The sequence below is a fragment of the Anomaloglossus baeobatrachus genome, chromosome 12 (assembly GCF_048569485.1).
Source record: "Anomaloglossus baeobatrachus isolate aAnoBae1 chromosome 12, aAnoBae1.hap1, whole genome shotgun sequence".
Lineage (NCBI taxonomy): Eukaryota > Metazoa > Chordata > Amphibia > Anura > Aromobatidae > Anomaloglossus > Anomaloglossus baeobatrachus.
The window spans coordinates 116,980,921-116,999,624 of record NC_134364.1 but is presented as its reverse complement, the minus strand read 5'-3'; the positions used below and the strand labels follow the sequence as shown (position 1 = coordinate 116,999,624).

General features: G+C 44.2%; 1 protein-coding gene across 2 annotated transcripts in view; it reads right to left on the bottom strand.

Annotated features, from left to right (window-relative positions):
- CCDC9B (coiled-coil domain containing 9B) overlaps positions 1-18,704 on the bottom strand; it is a 67,239-nt gene that overhangs the window by 25,000 nt on the left and 23,535 nt on the right. For both annotated transcript variants that reach the window (XM_075331205.1, XM_075331204.1), the window contains exons 4-7: positions 16,594-16,698; positions 12,627-12,740; positions 11,149-11,292; positions 1,108-1,182 (exon numbers count right to left, since the gene is read on the bottom strand). In XM_075331205.1, coding sequence (XP_075187320.1) covers positions 1,108-1,182; positions 11,149-11,292; positions 12,627-12,740; positions 16,594-16,698 — 438 coding nt within the window. The remainder of the gene's footprint in view (positions 1-1,107; positions 1,183-11,148; positions 11,293-12,626; positions 12,741-16,593; positions 16,699-18,704) is intronic.

Sequence of the window (18,704 nt, the reverse complement as noted above, 5' to 3'; positions counted from 1 at the left end):
CAGGATTAGGGGATAACAATGCGTTCCAGTGATCCCAGCCAGCGTTAGAGAAGTGCTCATAAGTTCTTTAAATGTTTGGTCACCGCTCCTAGAGAACAGTTGTGGCCAGTCTCATAGGCAACAATCTGTAAACGAAAAAAGTTTTAAGATCTCAAAAACAGCTGCAAATTTTAAAACACAATAAATTGCAAAAGTGCTTGGGGTTTTTTCAAGCACGATCTAACAAAATCCAAGTATGAAGAAGATGGGAATAGCCCTGTAACAGCAACAATTTATTAGCGATGGGTGAAGGTTGACCTTTATCAGGCCAACCAGTCAGATTATTAGGGATTCATTATTCATGAATCCCCATAGAGTTATTTACTTCTTCTATGACCTAAATATGTTATAATATGACATTGTCATGATCCGCTGTGCTCTGCTCTCCAGCAGAGTCAATGTTCTGTATTATGCTCCAGGTTACAGGTGGCTTCTCAGCCTTTGGGTCCTGCACTGGTGCAGGGGCAGGGCCTGTGTTCAGTCCTCTCATTCTGGGTGAGTGCGCGGTTTCATTAGAGAGCAACTTCACTTGGAACGCTGCTCCCTGTGCTCCTTATCTGACTTTCTGGCCTCTGACCTCCGGCTTATACCGTGATCTCGACTCCATTTGCTCCCTCTGTACCTTATTTGACTTCCTGGCTTCTGATCGCCAGCTTGTACTCTGACCCCGGCTCTGCTCACTCCCTGTGTACCTTATCTGACTTCCTGGCTTCTGACCTCCAGCTTGTACCCTGACCCCGGCTCTGCTCACTTCCTGTGTACTTTATCTGACTTCCTGGCTTATGACCTCTGGCTTGTATCCTGACCCCAGCTCTGCTCACTCCCTGTGTACTTTATCTGACTTCTGACCTCCGGCTTGTACCCTGACCCCAGCTCTGCTTGCTCCCTGTGTACCTTATCTGACTTATGACCACCAGCGTATTTGACTTCCCTGTCTCTAGTAGCTTTTAGTGACACCTAGTGGTATATCGTCACAGACATACTGTATATACTGAATTCTTCCGCGCTTTTTCCTCTTCAGACAAGTTTTTGAGGGTGACAGGAGATATCTTTATTGGCATTACTTACCTCTTTGTTTTGTTCAGTTTTGCATTTTTTCCTGGATTTCTCATTCTTCCGTTCTACTTTTGGCATATCAGACTCCTAGAAGAAAAATGGATTTTCAAGACAACTTGTCCCTTCCTGAAAAATTGAGTTACATACCCCTGAGATTTAAAGATTCTGTTGCTCTTTTCAGTTTTGCTCTGCGTCGCGCCTTTGCAGAGATATTCATATTTGTCGCACAGTATGTGAAATCTCTGCTTGTAGTACAACTGGGTGCTTCTTCAGTTTTTTGGGGGGGCTTTCACCCCTCCCCCACCAAACACAGCCAATCACACTTTGGAAGACTTAAACACTGTCAAGCTGTGATTAGCAGCATCTCATGAGAGATAAAAGCACATGACCCCAGAGAAGACTGAAGAAACGCCAAGTTGCACTACAAGCAGAGATTTCACATACTGCGCTCCAAAAGCAACAAATGGGAATATCTCAGCACAAAAGAAAAAAGAGCGTCAGAATCAGGGGAGCTCAGGTATTTTTACAAGGTATATAAACCAATTTTATTCAGTAAGTGACAGGTCCTCCTTAGGTAACAGCAGGTCTCAGATAGAAAGGAATGTAATCTAACAGTTGTTTGTAATGCAAACACACTTAATTATACAAAGCATTGTTCTTCCACTCAATTTTTTAATTTTATTTTTTTAAAAGATGTTTTCTAGAACCTGTTACATTAGAAGTACTCAATAAAGAGCACTGGGACGGATAAAAGTATCGTAGGACTGCGATGGTGGGTTTGTTAGCATAGCTAGATTTCTGATTTGTTTGTATAAGTATTATTTTTGAAGTTTTATTGAGTGACAGATGTGCTAGTGGGTAACATTCCCTCTCTGTGGATCTTGGATTTTTTTTCTTGAGCTCGTGTGAAAGCAAAAGGCAAGGGAGCCTTGTAGAGAGGGACATTGTCGCACTAATAAGACAGGAAACGTGATAATATTCAGTTAGCCTTAAGCCACAGATGTTGGCCGGACACAGCCTGCAACTACCGATGTGGTAAGAAAACAGTATTAAACCACAAATGTTGTGTGAATGCAGCCTAAAACCACATATGGGGAATGAACAAAGCCTAAAACCATAGATGTGGTGTAAACATGCAGATGTTGTATGAACACAGCCTAAAACCACAAATGTGGTTTGAACACAGCCTAAAACCCCAGATGTGGCATGAGCAAAGTCTACAACTACAGATGTTGTATGAACACAGCCTAAAACCCCAGATGTGGCATGAGCAAAGTCTACAACTACAGATGTTGTATGAACACAGCCTAAAACCCCAGATGTGGCATGAGCAAAGTCTACAACTACAGATGTTGGATGAACACAGTCTAAAACTACATATGTGGAGTGAAAAAAGTCTAAAACCATCGATGTTAGGTGAACACAGCCTAAAACCACATATGTAGACCCACTGATATTAGATGAATATAACCTAAAACCACATATGTAGAGTAAACAAAGCCTAAAACCACCAATGTTAGGTGAGCACAGTCTAAAATCACATATGTGGAGTGAACAAAGACTAAAACCCCAGATGTGGTGTGAATTGTGAACACAGCCTAAAACCAAAGATATGGTTTGAATACAGCCTAAAACCACAGATGGGGCATGAGCAAAGTCTAAAACTACACATTGGATGAACACCATTTAAGACCACATATGTGGAGTGAACAAAGCCTAAAACCACCAATGTTAGGTGAACACAGCTTAAAACCATATATGTGGGGTAAGCAAAGCCTAAAACCATTAACATTAGGTGAGCACAGCCTAAAATCACATATTTGCAGTGAACAAAGCCTAAAACCACCAATGTTATGTGAACACAGTCTAAAACCACATATGTAGAGTGAACAACGCCGTAAACCTCCAATGTTAGGTTAGATGAACATAACCTTAAAACACATATTTAGAGTGAACACAGCCTAAAACCACATATATTGAATGAACAAAGCCTAAAACAATAGATATGGTATAAACGCAGCCTAAACCACAGATGTGGTGTGAATACGGCCTAAAACCAAGAGATGTTAGGAGAACACAGTCTAAAAGCAGAGATGTTAGGAGAACACAGCCTAAAAGCAGAAATGTTAGGAGAACACAGCCTAAAAGCAGAGATGTTAGGAGAACACAGCCTAAAAGCAGAGATGTTATAGAACACAGCCTAAAAGCAGAGATATTAGGAGAACACAGCCTAAAAGCAGAGATGTTAGGAGAACACAGCCTAAAAGCAGAGATGTTAGGAGAACACAGCCTAAAAGCAGAGATGTTAGGAGAACACAGCCTAAAAGCAGAGATGTTATAGAACACAGCCTAAAAGCAGAGATGTTAGGAGAACACAGCCTAAAAGCAGAGATGTTATAGAACACAGCCTAAAACCATAGACGTGTTGTGAACACACCCTAAAACCACAGATGTGGTATAAACAGATGTTACATGAACACAGCCTAACGCCACATATGTGGAGTGAACACAGCCTAAAACTACAGAAGAAATTTTTGTAATGTTGTTGCAGTTTGGGATTTGCAAACTCCCTCTCTTCACGAGTTTCTTCCAGCATGGTGTCTGCTGCATTTCTTTCATAAGAGTGTATCTCTCAGCATTCATGTTTTTGTTGTATTTAGAATATTCAGATACACGGACAGGCAGTATTTATGCCGGGCTTGCAGCTCGGTGTGCTGCTAATCCTGTAAAGCTTCTTGTTCCACGTTATTGTAGAACGCTCCTGCCAACTGACATAGCATTCTTTTTGTCCGGCGATCCGAGCCATAAAAGGAAACAGTTCAGCTCCGACTATAACACTGCGATATGACATTCATTCCGAGGAAATAAATCAAGCCAATAAATCTAATATGAGCGAGTCCTGGGCTATAAATCAGCTCCCTGCACTCTATAAAGGCAAATAAAACCAGATTTACACCGATCATGCAATTGGAGGGTAGAAAATCTTTATACTTGGGGGGGTGTTTAGACATTAAGGTCAAGTTCCTATAATGAGTTTTTGATGCTATGTATAATTACTGTAAAAAAAACAACACAATTCCAGCAAAGTGGATGAGATTCATAGGAAGCGAGAAGTCACAACTAGTAGTCCTTGGTCATTTACATATGCCAAGCTATAGAATTAAAGGTGTTGTTCAGGCTTGGGATTAAGAGACCTCTGTGTGCATTTTTTTAATTTTTTTGTTTTGTTTTTAGTAAAATATGTTTTGTTTTTAACCGTGTTTTTAATGGATTGTTTTTGTATGTTTTATGTGTTGAGTTAAGAGGATGGGTTAGTGTAGGTGCATTTAAATAGCAGTTATAGTATTTTGCTGACTTGCCCTTTGAAGAAGCAAAAAGGGCGAAACATCAGGCGGGAAGCTGAGTGTATGGTTTTGTTTTCTGAAATTGGATTGTATTAATTTTGACTATCCTATGCGCTTTTGTCAGTATACTAATTGTATTTTAGAATTAAAATTGTCAATGGTTTTACACTGTGTTTTGACTACTCTGATTTATAGCGAATCACGCCGTTTATTTGGGAGGAACATCCGCCATATGTAAGTGATAATCCAACCTCTATTCTAATGGCTGTAAGCCAGTAGTCTGTGAGTTTTTATGACACCATTCATACTATAATGTTGAGAGGTCCTAATTTAGACTTTATATTTTAACCAGAGGTAGTGCATAATAGGGCAGAGTGCCACAATACCTATTCTGCCACGATCTCTTGAGGCAAAATTTGTCCTTATATTTATATGCACATTGGACCATTAATGCCCAGGTGGGCATATTTTACTCAGCTCCATTGTTTGATTGATAGTGGAACTCAGGGGCATAATGAATGATTTGCAGAGGGTGCGATCGTGAGCGGGCTGGTGCATTTGGGCGCTCACCAAGGCCAGCGCCTATTTCAGCTGGATGTACACATTCAGCTACATTGTATTGTGGCACAGAGATCCTCCAGGTGCCTGCACTGCAATACACCCTGCCGGCCAATCTGAGGACGGCAGATGACGTTGGCATGTTAGTCACTGGTGTCATGTGTCACCTATATCCAGCACCCTGAAGTCAGCTGCCAGGCTCTGCGTCGGCTACTGAAGAGGCACCACTTGTCATGGGAGCGGAGAAATGTGAGAACTGTTTATTTATTTTTTTATATGTGTTAGAGAATAGCCGCACAATGGGGATCATTATACTAGGATGGGGCCCAGGAGAGGGAACATTATACCAGCAAGAGGCCTAGAAGGGGGACATTATACCAGCAAGGGGCCTAGACGGGGGACATTATACCAGCAAAGGGCCTAGGAGGGAGACATTATACCAGCAAAGGGCCAAGGAGGGGGGACATTATACTAGCAAGGGGCCTAGAAAGGGGACATTATACCAGCAAAGGGCTTAGGAGGGGGACATTATACTAGCAAAGGGCCTTGGAGGGGGGACATTATACCAGCAAAGGGCCAAGGAGGGGGGACATTATACTAGCAAAGGGCCTAGGAGGGGGGATAATATTCAAGCAAGGAGCCTAGGAGGGGGGACATTATTTAAGCAAGGGGCCTAGGAGGAGGGGGGACATTATGCCAGGAAGGGGCCAAGTAAGGGGGGACATTATACCAGCAATGGGCCCAGGATTGGGGACATATATTACTGGAAGGGGTCTAGATGGGGAGAATAGACCAGCATGGGAGACTTAGTCCAATATAATGTTCTCAAACACTATTGATGTAATTGTGTTTGCTCAGCGGAGCCTCCCACCAGGTCCATAACTGTAGAAATCCAAATTAATCTGAGGCGTTATCAAATGATTCTTGTAAAACTTGGAATTTTATTTCAAATTATTAAAAATACATCACAAAAATGAGGAGATACAGGAAGGCACTTTTTAGGCTTGAGAAAGGCCAATATGGCCCAAACATTGCTTTACTCTCTTCATTTTTTTATGTATTTTTAATATTTTGGAATAAAGATCAGAGTTTTATAATGATTATTTGATGGTGCCTCAGATTACTTTGGATTTCTAACAGGATAGGGGACACTGTTACTGGAAGGCGCCCAGAATGGGGGACATTATACCAGGATGGAGAACATTCTTACTGGAAGGGAAACAGGATGTTGGACCTTATTACTGGAAGGGACACAGAATTGTGGATATTGTTACTGAAAGGGGCTCAGAAAGGAGGACATTATACCAGAAAAGGGCCCAGGATGGGGGACATTATACCAGGAAGGTGCCTAGGAGGGAGAACATTCATACTGGAAGGCACATAGGATGTTGAACCTTATTACTGGAATGGACACAGAATGGTGGACATTATAACTGGAAGGGGCCCAGAGAGGAGGATATTATAACAGGAAGTGGGGCAGGGTGGGTGACATTAGTACAGAATGGGGGACATTATTACATTATGGGGGGCCATCTGAACATCATGCTGGTGAGGGTCCAGGTCCAAAATTAGCACCAGGGACAATCAGACTCAAGTTATGCCATTTTTGGAAATAGGGACTTTGTGTCAGTCATGTGACTAGGACCTGGTAAACCCCCGGAAGATGTTACAACACACAGTGGACACAGGGGTCATGATACAACGGAGGTCCTAGCTGCTAGGCAGAGGGGTGAGGGGGCACCTCCTGAACTCACCTCACGCTGACTCCTGAGCTCCCTAGTGTCCCTATACAGGTTCTTTCAACCCGTCGACAAGCAGGATACTTTAGACACTCAGCTGGCCCTAAATTTACCCTGCCTAGTGAGCAGGCCGATGAATTCATTAAGCGAGCTTTACACGCTATGAGATCGCTACAGCGATCTCGTTGGGGTCACGGATTTTGTGACGCACATCCGGCCGCTGTAGCGATCTCGTTGTGTGTGACTCCTTTGAGCGATTTTGGATCGTTGCAAAAACGTCCAAAATCGCTCCTCGCTGACATGGGGGTCCTCTCCCAATTATCGCTGCTGTCGCTTGGGCGAAGTTGATCCTCGTTCCTGCGGCAGCACACATCGCTGTGTGCTGCTGCAGGAACGAGGAACCTCTCCTTACCTGCCACACGCCAGCAATGAGGAAGGAAGAAGGTGGGCGGGATGTTCGTCCCGCTCATCTCCGCCCCTCTGCTTTGATTGGGTGGCCGCTTAGTGACGTCGCTGTGACGCCGAGCGAACCGCCCCCTTAGAAAGGAGGCAGTTCGCTGGTCACAGTGACGTCGCTGAGCAGGTAAGTACGTGTGACGCTGCCATAGCGATAATGTTCGGTAAGGCAGCGGTTTTCACATATCGGCATAACGATAGGGGTGGGTGCTATCACGCTCGCCATCACTAGCATCGGCTAGCGATCTCTTAGCGTGTAAAGCCACCCTTAAGGCTACTTTACACACTGCGATATCGGTCCCGATATCGCTAGTGTGGGTACCCGCCCCCATCTGTTGCGCGACACGGGCAAATCGCTGCCCGTGCCGCACAACATCGCCCAGACCCGTTACACATACTTACCTGCCCAGCGACGTCGCTGTGACCAGCAAACCACCTCCTTTCTAAGGGGGCGGTCCGTGCGGCGTCACAGCGACGTCACTGAGCGGCCGCCCAATAGCAGCGGAGGGGCGGAGATGAGCGGGACGTAACATCCCGCCCACCTCCTTCCCTCCGCATAGCGGCCGGGAGGCAGGTAAGGAGAGCTTCCTCGTTCCTGCGGTGTCACACGGAGCGATGTGTGCTGCCGCAGGAGCGACGAACTACATCGTTACTGCTGCAGTAACGATAATCGAGAATGGACCCCATGTCACCGATGAGCGATTTTGCACGTTTTTGCAACGATGCAAAATCGCTCATCGGTGTCACACGCAGCAACATCGCTAATGCGGCCGGATGTGCGTCACAAATTCCGTGACCCCAACGACTCCGCATTAGCAATGTCGCAGCGTGTAAAGCCCCCTTAAGACTCGCCACTACAATACAGAAACACAATGGAAGGAATACAAACAGGGGAAATAGTCATGCAAAGGAAAAGACACTGCAGGTAGCTTCAGTGCAGAAAACACCACTGCTGCACACAACATGACAGACCTCTTCCAGAGCAGACTCCTTCCAAAGTGGACCACATAGAATGAGGATTTAGTTTCTATCACAGGCATCATGTGATCAGATCACATGATGTAAATAGGGAAGGGGAGTGATCCCAAAGAGCCACACCTGAGATTAGCAGCTGCAGCCAGGCAGGAAAGGGTGCTTAACCCTTACAGCACCACAAGGAAGAAGATGTTATTAAATAACAGTAGTGGACCTGCCAACTGCAGATTCTCTCAGGGTCTTTCCCAAGCGAGATACACTCATGACACTTTGATGCGCAACTTCTGACTGACGCATGCATAGTATGGTGCTACGCCAAGTAAGAGAAGAGCAGCGTGTGTGCACAAGATTTCGGGGGTGACATCATGCAGGAGACACTCTGTCTCCGCTGTCAATCAAGAAGATGTAAGTGGTACGGATAAGAAGACATGAAGAGGAGCCCTAGATTACAAGTGCACCAATACACTCTCCACCATGATGACAATTGCTGCAATGGATAGTAAAGTGATGCTAGTGTTTTACAGTGCCGTATCCTGCGCTAAAATTGGTTATATAGAGAAAATGCTGCAGGGTCCCTTTTATAATTTACAATTGGGGAAGGGGACATCATTCTTTTGTATACACACTTTTACTGTACTGCTGCAGAACCTCTTCATGCCTCTCCATGTGAACCTGTGAAGAAGTATCATGAATCATGGTCTGCAGGAGACGATGACTCTAATCAGATTCTTCCCTGCATTGCGCTCTGCACGTCTGCACTAAAAGCATCTCTTAGGGATGTCTTTATCTTGATTACCATCTTTAGGACTCGTGTGGAAGTGCATTTATTAAATGCTCTCGAGAAAGTCTATGTTTATCACTGGCCTTTTCACAAACAGAGCTGGTCAGTCGGATGCGAGCTTATAAATAAGAAATTGGGCATTTCCCATCGTTTCACTTATTTTCTCACATATCGATTCCAATCTGTACAGCAGCATAAAGGAGGCGAGGGTTGTTGTTTTTTTATTACATACTAGATGTAGTACCCGGCATTGCCCGGGATAGTAACTGTCTCTCTGTCTCTCTCCCAGTCTCTGTCTGTGTCTCGCTGTCTGTCTCTTTCCTTGTCTGTCTGTTTCTATCTCTCTGTCTGTATTTGCTTCAGTCTATCTGTCTCAATCTCTGTATCTGCTTGTCTCTCTTTGCCCGTCTGTCTCTTTGCCTGTCTGTCTTTGTCCGGCTGTCTTTTTACCGGCTGTCTTTTTGCCCGGCTGTCTGTTTCTCGGTCTGTCTCTTTCCCGGTCTGTCTCTTTCCCGGTCTGTCCCTTTCCCGGTCTGTCCCTTTCCCGGTCTGTCCCTTTCCCGGTCTGTCACTTTCCCGGTCTGTCCCTTTCCAAGTCTGTCTCTTTGCCGGGCTGTCTTTTTGCCGGGCTGTCTCTTTGCCCGGCTGTCTCATTCCAGGGCTGTCTCTTTGCCCGTCTGTCTCTTTGCCCGGCTGTCTCTTTCCCGGTCTGTCTCTTTCCTGAACTGTCTCTTTCCAGATCTGTCTCTTTCCCGGTCTGTCTCTTTCCTGGACTGTCTCTTTCTAGGTCTGTCTCTTTCTAGGTCTGTCTCTTTCCAGGTCTGTCTCTTTGCCCGGTCTGTGTCTTTGCCCGGTCTGTGTCTTTGCCCGGCTGTCTCTTTGCCCTGCTGTCTCTTTGCCCTGCTGTCTCTTTCCAGGTCTGTCTCTTTGCCCGTCTGTCTCTTTGCCCGTCTGTCTCTTTGCCCGTCTGTCTTTTTGCCCGTCTGTCTCTTTGCCCGTCTGTCTTTTTGCCCGTCTGTGTCTTTCCCCATCTGTCTCTTTCCCTATCTGTCTCTTTCCCCATCTGTCTCTGTCTTTTTCTGTCTCTCTCTGTCTCACCACCGACATCTTATTACCTCACACATAAGCTTCTTATACTAACAGTTTATTTTGTTCCTATAGCAACCACTGACAGTTGCTATTTACAGTCTGCAGCTCCCAGCTCCATTCAGCTTAATGGCTGCAGGATTTTTGTAGAGTAACTGGAAAGCCTGGGGTTAAATTTTCCCACCCAAACATAGTCTATGACGTTCCCTGAGTCACATGAGGTGTCTGTGCAAAATTTCGTGATTGTAAATGCGACGGTGCGGATTCCTTTAGCGGACACACACACACACACACACACACACACACACACACACATACAATGAGCTTTATATATTAGATATTAACTGGGACTATCTATGAGGGCACTCTGATGGGGCCTTCAATAGCAATGTTTTGGTGGTATACCTTCATAGTAGGGATGCTGTGGCTATGTTAAAGGGAATCTGTCACCAGGTTTTGGCCACCTAGTCGGAGAGGAACGTGATGTAGAGACAGAGACCCTGATTTCAGTGATGTGTCACTTACTGGGTTACTTGCTGTAGTTTTGATAAAATCATTGTTTTGTCAGCAAGAGATTATCATCAACCTGCCTAACCCCACCCACACCACTGATTGGCCACTTTCTGCTCATGCACAGTGTAGGTGGAAAGCAGACAATCAGTGGTGTGAGCGGGGTTATACAGAGCTCAACAGTTAGAGAATTGCTAGATCTGCAGCAGTGATTTTATCAAAACTGCAGTAAGTGAAATAGAGGTCTCTGCCCCTATAGTTTGTTTTTTTAGGTGGGTAAATTGGTAAGTATCAGTAAGTTATGACCTGTCCATTGGACAACATCTTCTGACTTTACAATTTTAAATTGTTTTATATTTTTATTATTATTTTATATTTTTGCTTTATTATTATTTTACTTAGTAATAAAATAGAAATATAGTTAGTAAACTATGACCCATATCCTTAATTAACCGTTCTAGACTACAACATTGCCTCTATGGGGGTTGCGGAGTCTTAATCTCACCGATATCAACTGGTCAAACCCAACCTTTCCTTTGTGAACTCTAAAAAATAATATAATACTTGTCAATCCATGCAGTGAGTGGTGATAGATAATACTCACTTTTTGCCTGGAAATTGCAATCTGCATATGAGGACCTCGGCCGAAGGTAAAGACATCGTTCGCCTCCTCCATGGAGAGTTTGGAGGTCTTGCTTGTTAAGAATAAAACATCTTGGTCGATATTCTTACTGATGTTCCTTATATCCTGCAGACAATATGGAGTATATAACACAATACTATGGCTATACCAATCAATTTATACTAATACTATGGCTATACCAATCAATGTATACTAATACTATGGCTATACCAATCAATTTCTACTAATACTATGGTTATACCAATCAATTTATACTAATACTATGGCTATACCAATCAATTTATACTAATACTATGGTTATACCAATCAATTTTTTACTAATACTATGGTTATATCAATCAATTTATACTAATACTATGGCTATACCAATCAATTTATACTAATACTATGGTTATACCAATCAATTTATACTAATACTATGGCTATGCCAATCAATTTATACTAATACTATGGTTATACCAATCAATTTATACTAATACTATGGCTATACCAATCAATTTATACTAATACTATGGCTATACCAATCAATTTATACTAATACTATGGCTATAGCAATCAATTTATACTAATACTATGGCTATGCCAATCAATTTATACTAATACTATGGCTATATCAATCAATTTATACTAATACTATGGCTATAGCAATCAATTTGTACTAATACTATGGCTATGCCAATCAATTTATACTAATACTATGGCTATATCAATCAATTTATACTAATACTATGGTTATACCAATCAATTTATACTAATACTATGGCTATACCAATCAATTTATACTAATACTATGGTTATACCAATCAATTTATACTAATACTATGGCTATACCAATCAATTTATACTAATACTATGGTTATACCTATCAATTTATACTAATACTATAGTTATACCAATCAATTTATACTAATACTATGGCTATACCAATAAATTTATACTAATACTATGGTTATACCAATCAATTTATACTAATGCTATGGTTATACCAGTCAATTTATACTAATACTATGGTTATACCTAACAATTGATACTAATACTATAGTTATACCAATCAATTTATACTATTACTATGGTTATACCAATCAATTTATACTAATACTATGGTTATACCTATCAATTTATACTATTACTATGGTTATACCAATCAATTTATACTAATACTATGGTTATACCTATCAATTTATACTAATACTATGGTTATACCTATCAATTTATACTAATACTATGGTTATACCTATCAATTTATACTAATACTATGGTTATACCTATCAATTTATACTAATACTATGGCTATAGCAATCAATTTATACTAATACTATGGCTATAGCAATCAAGTTATACTAATTTAGCACGTTATTAAAGGTTGATTTTATCGGAAAATCAGTCCCACTGCTCCAGATTGTGTAGATAGATGCAGGTTCCGTTTAAATAATACAAACCTCTACTTTACTGTCCATAGAAACCGACAGCTTCATCTCCCTCCCCATTAGTAAAGTGAATTTCTGCTCTCCGCCGTTAGTGCTCCTCCGGCCCCTTCTTACAATTCTTTTTTCCTGTAACACACAAATGTCGAAAATTCAGATTTAGGCCAATTTTGTTCATTTTGTACTTTTTCAACAAACTTGTTCAGATAACACACTAGCAGGAATGGATTTCACAATTCTCTGTGCAGAGCATCTCACAGATGGAGATGCTCTGCGGTGCTGTGTCTATTCCATGTGCAGAGCATCTTGCCTTTGGAGATGCTGTGATGAACTTACAGATCTGGCAGTGTGTCTATTCCTTTGTGCAGAGCATCTTGCCTTTGGAGATGCTCTGCGGTGCTTACAGATTTGGCAGTGTGTCTATTCCTTTGTGAAGAGCATCTTGCCTTTGGAGATGCTCTGCGACACTTACAGATCTGGCACTTTCTCTATTCCTTTGTGCAGAGCATCTTGCCTTTGTAGATGCTCTGCGGTGCTTACAGATTTGGCTGTGTGTCTATTGCTTTGTGCAGAGCATCTTGCCTTTGGAGATGCTCTGTGGTGCTTACAGATCTGACACTTTCTCTATCCCTTTGTGCAGAGAATCTTGCCTTTGGAGATGCTCTGCGACACTTACAGATCTGGCAATTTCTCTATTCCTTTGTGCAGAGCATCTTGCCTTTGTAGATGCTCTGCGGTGCTTACAGATCTGACACTTTCTCTATTCCTTTGTGCAGTGCATCTTGCCTTTGGAGATGCTCTGTGGTGCTTACAGATCTGACACTTTCTCTATTCCTTTGTGCAGAGCATCTTGCCTTTGGAGATGCTCTGCGGCACTTACAGATCTGACACTTTCTCTATTCCTTTGTGCAGAGCATCTTGCCTTTATAGATGCTCTGCGGTGCTTACAGATTTGGCTGTGTGTCTATTCCTTTGCGCAGAGCATCTTGCCTTTGGAGATGCTCTGTGGTGCTTACAGATCTGACACTTTCTCTATTCCTTTGTGCAGAGCATCTTGCCTTTGGAGATGCTCTGCGACACTTACAGATCTGGCACTTTCTCTATTCCTTTGTGCAGAGCATCTTGCCTTTGGAGATGCTCTGCGACACTTACAGATCTGGCACTTTCTCTATTCCTTTGTGCAGAGCATCTTGCCTTTGGAGATGCTCTGCGGTGCTTACAGATTTGTCAGTGTGTCAATTCCTTTGTGCAGAGCATCTTTCCTTTGGAGATGCTCTGCGGTTCTTACAGATCTGACACTTTCTCTATTCCTTTGTGCAGAGCATTTTGCCTTTGGAGGTGCTCTGCAGTGCTTACAGATCTGACACTTTCTCTATTCCTTTGTGCATAGCATCTTGCCTTTGGAGATGCTCTGTGGTGCTTACAGATCTGACACTTTCTCTATTCCTTTGTACAGAGCATTTTGCCTTTGGAGATACTGTGATGCACTTACAGATTTAGCAGTGTTCTATTCCTTTGTGCAGAGCATCTTGCCTTTGAGGATGCTCTGTGGCACTTACAGACCTGGCAGTGTGTCTATTCGTTTGTGCAGAGCATCTTGCCTTTGGAGATGCTCTGTAGCACTTACAGATGTGGCAGTGTGTCTATTCCTTTGTGCAGAGCATCTTGCCCTTGGAGATGCTCTGCGGCACAGTCCTTGTTAATGAACTAGCAGCTTGGTCACTATACAGGAGTCCAGGTTGGTTCTGGGAGGTGCTGGTTACTCAGCTGTTCCATCTTCCGGGTAATTGCTCAGGCTTCTTTACTGAACATGCTCCCCCAGAATTCCCTTTTACCACTACGTGCTCTTCTGGTATTGTGACCCTTGGATTGTGCCCTGACTACGTCTTTGTTTACCCCTTACGATTATACGTGACCTCCTGTTACCAGACCCCGGCTCTCCTGACTACCCTTTCATTCATGCGAAAATGGATGTATAGCTTGAAGATAACATTGTGTTGTATCTTCCCTTAAAGGGAAGATCATCAGAAAATGATCTAATGACCTATTTTTTAAATTGAGTCTAAATATACTAAATACTAAATGTATTTTATATAAATACTAAATGTATTTTTTTTTTCTTTTAAAAAGTGGCAATCTTTTGGGATTCTTTAATATCTAGGAAAATCCATAAGATTAGGAAATTTATCATTTGTACATAGGCCACTGGGGCCATTTTTCTTTTGTAAGAGTTGTCATCAGTCTCATTATCATCAGACATGTAGTTTTTCGTTTGTGAACCCTCCCCATACACACCTATTGCCAATCCACATCGTATATATAGCCTGGGTCTCAGCGTCCCATACACGGTAAGTTTTTTAACTGCATGAGAGGACACACACAAGCTAGGGACCCCAACGTAGAGAAATACTTTGGCGTAGTGTTGGGGCTCTTCTGCATTGATCAATTCAGTAGCTAAATTTCTCTTTATTCATATATTCATGGCAGTAATGCAGGTTCCATTTTTCACATTTCATTCTTACAAATAGCTATTGAATTTTTCATGTCAGTATTCACACAGCAGTTTCTGCTATTCCATGTATTCCCCTTCCATAGTCACTGGTGTGCATACCTTATCTCCCCATCATTATCATCAGAGGCAGGATTACAGTGACATGGCTTATAACACAAGGACATCCTATTGCAATAGGCATTCACTGCTGACCCTGCTCCCCCTTTCTTCACAATGACGCTCATTAGATGCTTTCATACAAAAGATAAGGGTCTGTTCATTGTGGCAATGTACATGTGTTGTTTCCTGAAACAAAAGTCTGAAAAAGACCCAGTGACCGGTGTGAGAATTGCAAGGTTTGTATGCAGAACTTACATCCGAAGTGTCGGTGGCCTGGAGGCTATGAAAGGTGTGATAAGGAGTCTGGCGAATGCAGAATAGTGGGCCACCTAGAGTACTGTAGGTGGGGATAGGGGAGAGGTATCAACATGGTGTCACCAACAGACTGTGAACTGATACCACCGTGAAACAGTGGTTTGTGTGAAAGTTAACAGTCCTAAATAAAATTTTGACTCTGTCTTACCTAAGAGAACTGTTAAGGTTTTGCTCTGAAATGTCCTATTATATTATCCTCTGAGTGATCAAGAATTTCCAAACATAATAGCGCCATATAGTGTAGCATAACTACCAGCCTACTGTGCCTTTCATGTGAACTGTAACCATTGTGCCTCTGCTTTGTTTTAAAAAAATAAAAAGCAAAGACATCTGTATATTTCTGTTTGTGACTCTTCAAGGAGGACCCACCATCAGGTCAAAAGAAGGCAGTTTTAGCTCTTATTTTATTCCCCTTCTCCCTTGAGTATGCGTTTTGTTTTTCTAAAATCATCTTACGGTTCCCGAGATATGGTTTATTTAGTTTTCCTTTAATATTTTTTTATCAAATGGGCGGTGCTTACAGAGAAATAATGTACAGCTGCCTAAAGACACGCCCCCGAGGATCTTGTGAGCCGCCCCTGAGGATCTTGTGAAGCTTGCCTACTTCAATAAATGATAAAAATTAGCACAAAATATAAAGGCTCATATCCCTGGAACTGTATAGAGTAATTTTTAAAAAAAAAAAAACAACAACAAATGCATACTTGAGGAGCAGAGGGAATAAAATAAGAGCAAAAACTGTACACTTCTGACCTGGTGACAAGGCTTGTGTCACAAAGCTTTTGTGACCGACATCTATCTCACAGATCTCTATTTCTGCACTGGCTCATAGAGGTGGGGTCCTGAGCGCAGAATGTCATGAGATACCCCCTCTACCGTGTGCTGTACGCCTATGACAATGGGATGGATTGCTTTTCTTTCTTCCTAGCGGCTTGACAATCTGTTTTGTCTGAATGCCGCATTGTGTAACACATGATTAGCCTGTCACCACGCCATTGACAAGATAAATGTGCTATATTCACCATTGATTTACACATAAAGACCTATGTGCCTTACGTTAGGGGTCTTTGTGATTGTGATGGTCAGGCTGTCTTGCTTAGGTCTGCGAGATGTGACTGCCATGCCATCTTTCTCCGCACGTAACCGATCCTCCTCTATTTCCTGTGGCAAGTAAATATTTTACTTTTTCAGTTATATATTCTTAGTAAATATTAATTTACTACTCCAATTATAACGCTGCTGGACCAGCCATAACCTATAAAAACATAAACCTTTGCATAACTTCCAACCCTTCACCTCCAGTGTATAACATCCGGCCCCTCTCCCCCGGTGTATCACATCCGGCCCCTCGCCCTCAGTGTATAACATCCGGCCCCTCTCCCCCGGTGTATAACATCCGGCCCCTCGCCCCCGGTGTATAACATCCGGCCCCTCTCCCCCGGTGTATAACATCCGGCCCCTCTCCCCCGGTGTATAACATCCGGCCCCTCACCCCCGGTGTATAACATCCGGCCCCTCTCCCCCGGTGTATAACATCCGGCCCCTCTCCCCCGGTGTATAACATCCGGCCCCTCTGCCCTGGTGTATAACATCTAGTCCCCTCATCCCTAGTGTATAACATCCGGCCACTCACCCCCAGTGTATAACATCCGACCCCTCACCCCTGGTGTATAACATCCGGCCCCTCACCCCCGGTGTATAACATCCGGCCCCTCTCCCCCGGTGTATAACATCCGGCCCCTCTGCCCTGGTGTATAACATCTAGTCCCCTCATCCCTAGTGTATAACATCCGGCCACTCACCCCCAGTGTATAACATCCGACCCCTCACCCCCGGTGTATAACATCCGGCCCCTCACCCCCAGTGTATAACATCCGGCCCCTCACCCCCAGTGTATAACATCCGACCCCTCACCCCTGGTGTATAACATCCGGCCCCTCACCCCCGGTGTATAACATCCGGCCCCTCTTCCCCAGTGTATAACATCCGGCCCCTCACCCCCGGTGTATAACATCCGGCCCCTCTTCCCCAGTGTATAACATCCGGCCCCTTGCCCCTGGTGTATAACATCCGGCCCCTCTCCCTCAGTGTATAACATCCAGCCCCTCTCCCCCCAGTGTATAATATCCAGCCCCTCTCCCCCGGTGTATAACATCCGGCCCCTCTCCCCCAGTGTATAACATCCGACCCCTCTCCCCCAGTGTATAACATTCGGCCCCTCTCCCCCAGTGTATAACATCCGACCCCTCACCCCCGGTGTATAACATCCGACCCCTCTCCCCCGGTGTATAACATCCGACCCCTCTCCCCCGGTGTATAACATCTGGCCCCTCTCCCCCAGTGTATAACATCCGACCCCTCACCCCCGGTGTATAACCTCCGGCCCCTCTCCCCCAGTGTATAACATCCGACCCCTCTCCCCCAGTGTATAACATCCGGCCCCATCACCCCCCAGTGTATAACATCCGACCCCTCACCCCTGGTGTATAACATCCGGCCCCTCACCCCTGGTGTATAACATCCGGCCCCTCTCCCCCCAGTGTATAACATCCGACCCCTCACCCCTGGTGTATAACATCCGACCCCTCACCCCCGGTGTATAACATCCGGCCCCTCTCCCCCAGTGTATAACATCCGGCCCCTCTCCCCCGATGTATAACATCCAGCCCCATCACCCTCCAGTGTATAACATCCGGACCCTCACCCCCGATGTATAACATCCGGCCCCTCTCCCCCGGTGTATAACATCCGGCCCCATCACCCCCGATGTATAACATCCGGCCCCTCTCCCCCGGTGTATAACATCCGGCCCCTCTCCCCTGATGTATAACATCCAGCCCCTCTCCCCCGGTGTATAACATCCGGCCCCTCTCCCCCGGTGTATAACATCCGGCCCCTCACCCCCGGTGTATAACATTCGGCCCCTCTCCCCCGGTGTATAACATCCGGCCCCTCACCCCCGGTGTATAACATCCGGCCCCTCACCCCAGTGTATAACATCCGGCCCCTCACCCCCCGGTGTATAACATCCGACCCCTCTCCCCCGGTGTATAACATCCGGCCCCATCACCCCCGATGTATAACATCCGGCCCCTCTCCCCCGGTGTATAACATCCGGCCCCTCTCCCCTGATGTATAACATCCAGCCCCTCTCCCCCGGTGTATAA